The sequence below is a fragment of the Myotis davidii genome, unplaced genomic scaffold (genome assembly GCF_000327345.1).
Source record: "Myotis davidii unplaced genomic scaffold, ASM32734v1 scaffold807, whole genome shotgun sequence".
Lineage (NCBI taxonomy): Eukaryota > Metazoa > Chordata > Mammalia > Chiroptera > Vespertilionidae > Myotis > Myotis davidii.
The window spans coordinates 389,327-392,748 of NW_006298272.1; the positions used below are offsets into that span (position 1 = coordinate 389,327).

General features: G+C 56.8%; 1 protein-coding gene across 1 annotated transcript in view; it reads left to right on the top strand.

Moving 5' to 3' along the window:
* The window catches only part of DLGAP2 (discs large homolog associated protein 2), a gene marked incomplete at its 5' end in the record, with an annotated part of 55,187 nt that overhangs the window by 37,331 nt on the left and 14,434 nt on the right, over window positions 1-3,422 (top strand). The window contains 1 exon segment of the mRNA XM_015570589.1: window positions 3,274-3,422. Within this exon segment, the coding sequence (XP_015426075.1) occupies window positions 3,274-3,422 (149 nt within the window).

Below are 3,422 nucleotides of genomic sequence, written 5' to 3' on the forward strand. Positions count from 1 at the left end.
CCCCGACAGGCCCCCCACAAGTGTCCCCAGTGTCCCCAACAGTGTCCCCCCAACAGTGTCCCCCTGACAGTGTTGCAGCTGCGGCCTCTGACTTGCCGCCTGGCAGTGCCCTGGACTCGGGGCTTGGAGAGCCTCCTCAGAGGGGTCCCGTGGCACCCCTCAACCCCACCGACGCCGGGAGGGGCGCCTTGCCTGGTCCAGGCCTCCCTCTGCTGACAGGGAAAGCCTAGCCGCCTGAGCACCGTGTCCCTTCAGCATCTCCCGCTCCGCTTCACAGTGCCCCGGAGACCACCCTGAGGGGGACCCTCGCGGCTCCGGCTCCTTTTTGGTGAGCAGGAGCTGACCTCTCCTGTGGGTCAGGCTCAGAGAAGGCCCTGAGCGGGCTGCGCCCCCACCCCTCGCTTCAGGCGACTCTCAGCAGCTGACCTGGTCTCCAGACTGACCGCCCGTGGGGTTGGCCAGCGCAGTGCATTCTCCCTCTCCCTGCAGGGCGCAGCCACTGGGGAGCCAGCAGGGGTGCGCGTGGCATCCTGCACATGGCATCGTGCACACAGCGAGGAAGTCAGCGACAGGCGTTAAAGCCAGACGGACGCTCATCTACGCCGGGACTCACATAAAAATAAAAGTAGATGAGGCAGCCCTGGCCCGTTTTCTCAGTGGTTAGAGCAGGGGTGGGCAAACTTTTTGACTCGAGGGCCACAATGGTTCTTAAACAGGACCGGAGGGCCAGAACAAAAGCATGGATGGAGTGTGTGTGTGAACTAATATAAATTCAAAGTAAACATCATTACATAAAAGGGTACGGTCTTTTTTTTCAATAGTTTTATTCATTTCAAACGGGCCGGATCTGGCCCGCGGGCTGTAGTTTGCCCACGGCTGGGTTAGAGCGTCTGCCTGCAGACCTAGGGGTTGCGGGTTCAATTCCCCATCCAGGGCACATACCTGGGTCGCAGGTTCGAACCCATGCTTGTAGGAGGCAGCCAATCGATGTGCCCCTCCCACATCGATGTTTCTCCCTCTCCCCCTCGCCCCCCTCCCTTCTACTCTTTCTAAACATCAATGGAAAATACATCCTCCAGTGGGATTAACAACAACAACAACAACACAGCTGGTGTGCTCAGTGGTTGGGCGTCGACCTATGACCCAGGAGGTCAGGGTTCATGCCCAGTCAGGGCACATGCCTGGGTTGCGGGCTCAATCCCCAGTGTGGGACTTGCAGGAGGCAGCCCGTCAATGATTCTCAGCACTGATGTTTCTATCTCTCTCTTCCTTCTCTGAAATCAATAATATGTGTGTGTGTGTGTGTGTGTGTGTGTGTGTATTTATATATTTATAGATAATATATATATATATAAATGTTAAAAAAAATAGAGTAGTCAGGTCTTCAGCTACTTTAAGGTCTTAAGTAATCATTTAAATTTTTATTTCAAAATCACTTGATCGCTCATCGTTAAATTAACCTGATGTGATGTTTGGGGATCCCTGTCTCTGTGGATCCATCTGCTCCCTGAAGACACAGGAGCCCCAGTAGAATTCTGCCGCTGAATTGAGTTGAACCTCCGTGGCGTGTAATGGCTGCCTGGCGTATGCGGAGCCAATGGCAGCGGCCCAGCGGTGACGGATGCTTCCAGCTTCGATGATATATTCTCGCTCTGTGTTCACACGCACAGAACGGAGACAATTACTTTTGCCCAAACTGCTCAACTGAATAATTGAATGTTTTTCCTGAATGTGCGAAATGATTTTTTAAATTGTTCATTGGAGTCTGTGGCGGCAAATTAACGCGATCAAATGATCATTTTTTATTCTTTCTCTGCCGTGCTCCGCGCCTCCAGTCCTCTCCGCAAGGAGCCCCTTAGGAAGGGCCGTCCCACGGGGTCAAGGCCCCCACACGGCTGGTCAGAGAGGGGCGGCTGGGTAGTGAGTGAGCGGAGGACGGCTCGGCGTCCCGCTCGTCTTGGAGGATCCCGTCCCCGTGTGGCTTTGGGTCCCCGGGTATCTATGTGCCGCGATTCTTTACTCGGGACTGATGCCTGCGACTTCATCGTTAAATCAAGAAAGTCCAAAAACATTCCGTTAACCAGGAGTGGAAAAGTGATTTATTGTTGTGCTATCAACAGGCCCGTTCCAGGGCACAGAAGGGACCATGTCACATGTGCACGGGCCCCTGTGAGTGACATGGGAACATGCAGGGTGCGTGTTACATGCCCATCCGACACCTTCACATACAAGCCCCTCTCGGCTTCCGCATCACAGGGAAGGGGGGCTGGGGCTGGTGCCTGGACGTCACACATGTCTCTAAATCCGTTTTTTTAATTTGTATCAAACGTCTTCTTCTCAAGCACCTGGTGTCGGTTATTTATTTCTACTAAATCCATGTGTCGGTTTCTCCATGGGGCCCGTGTGTAAATAGAAACACTTCTCATGTCCATTCGAGAATTTCCCCTCCCCATCCAGCACCGGGGAGCCCGATCGGCCGGCCCCTGGCCTGGCCCCCCAGCCGGGCACCCGCGGTCACAGCTGAGCGGCCACCTCCTCCTCCCCTCTGTCCACAGGCGGCCAGAGTGCCGAGGAGGGCGGTGCCGACAGCACCACCACCCGCTGACCCGGAACAAAAGCCGCCTTGCTTCTCTGAACCCGGAGAATCATGCCTTGACCGGCCCGTGCCCAACCGTGTGCCTGGGGAGGCGGACCCACGTCAGGGGAGAAAGTGTTGTTTTAATACATATTTTTTTCATTCAGAGGAGAAGGGAGAAGAGAGAGAGAGAGAAACATCAATGAGGAGAGAGAATCATGGATGGGCTGCCTCCTGCGCACACACTCCCTACTGGGGATGGAGCCTGCACCCGGGCGTGTACCCTGACCGAGAATTGAACCCTGACCTCCTGGTTCATAGGTTGATGCTCAACCACTGAGCCGCACCGGCTTGGGCAGAATTTTCCGGCTTTTCAAGGGCCTCCTAAAGTGAGCCTTTCCACGTGATGCTGTGACCGGCGTGAGAATCTGGGCGTGACTGCCTCCGTCCCGCGGCCTGAGTCACTGAGCGCGGGCCTTGGTGGGTCTCAGTGTGTGGATCACTCGCTGTGGGAAGTTCTCGTGTCCCGTCTCTGAGCACGGCGCTTCCTGCAGTGACCTCGAGTTCTGGGGCCGGACGCCCGGGGGGACTCGCTAGCAGGTCGCAGGCAGGGAACACGCGGCCGCCGTGGGCTGCCCTCCACACAGGGAGAGGCGGCGAGCGTGCCTTTGCTGACGTGGCCTCTGTGTGTCTTGCAGCCGCCGTCTCCTACGCCAACTACAAGAAGACGCCGCCGCCCGTGCCCCCCCGGACCACCTCCAGGCCCCTCATCTCGGTGACGGCCCAGAGCAGCACCGAGTCCACGCAGGACGCCTACCAGGAGGGCCGCGCCCAGAGGGGCTCCCCG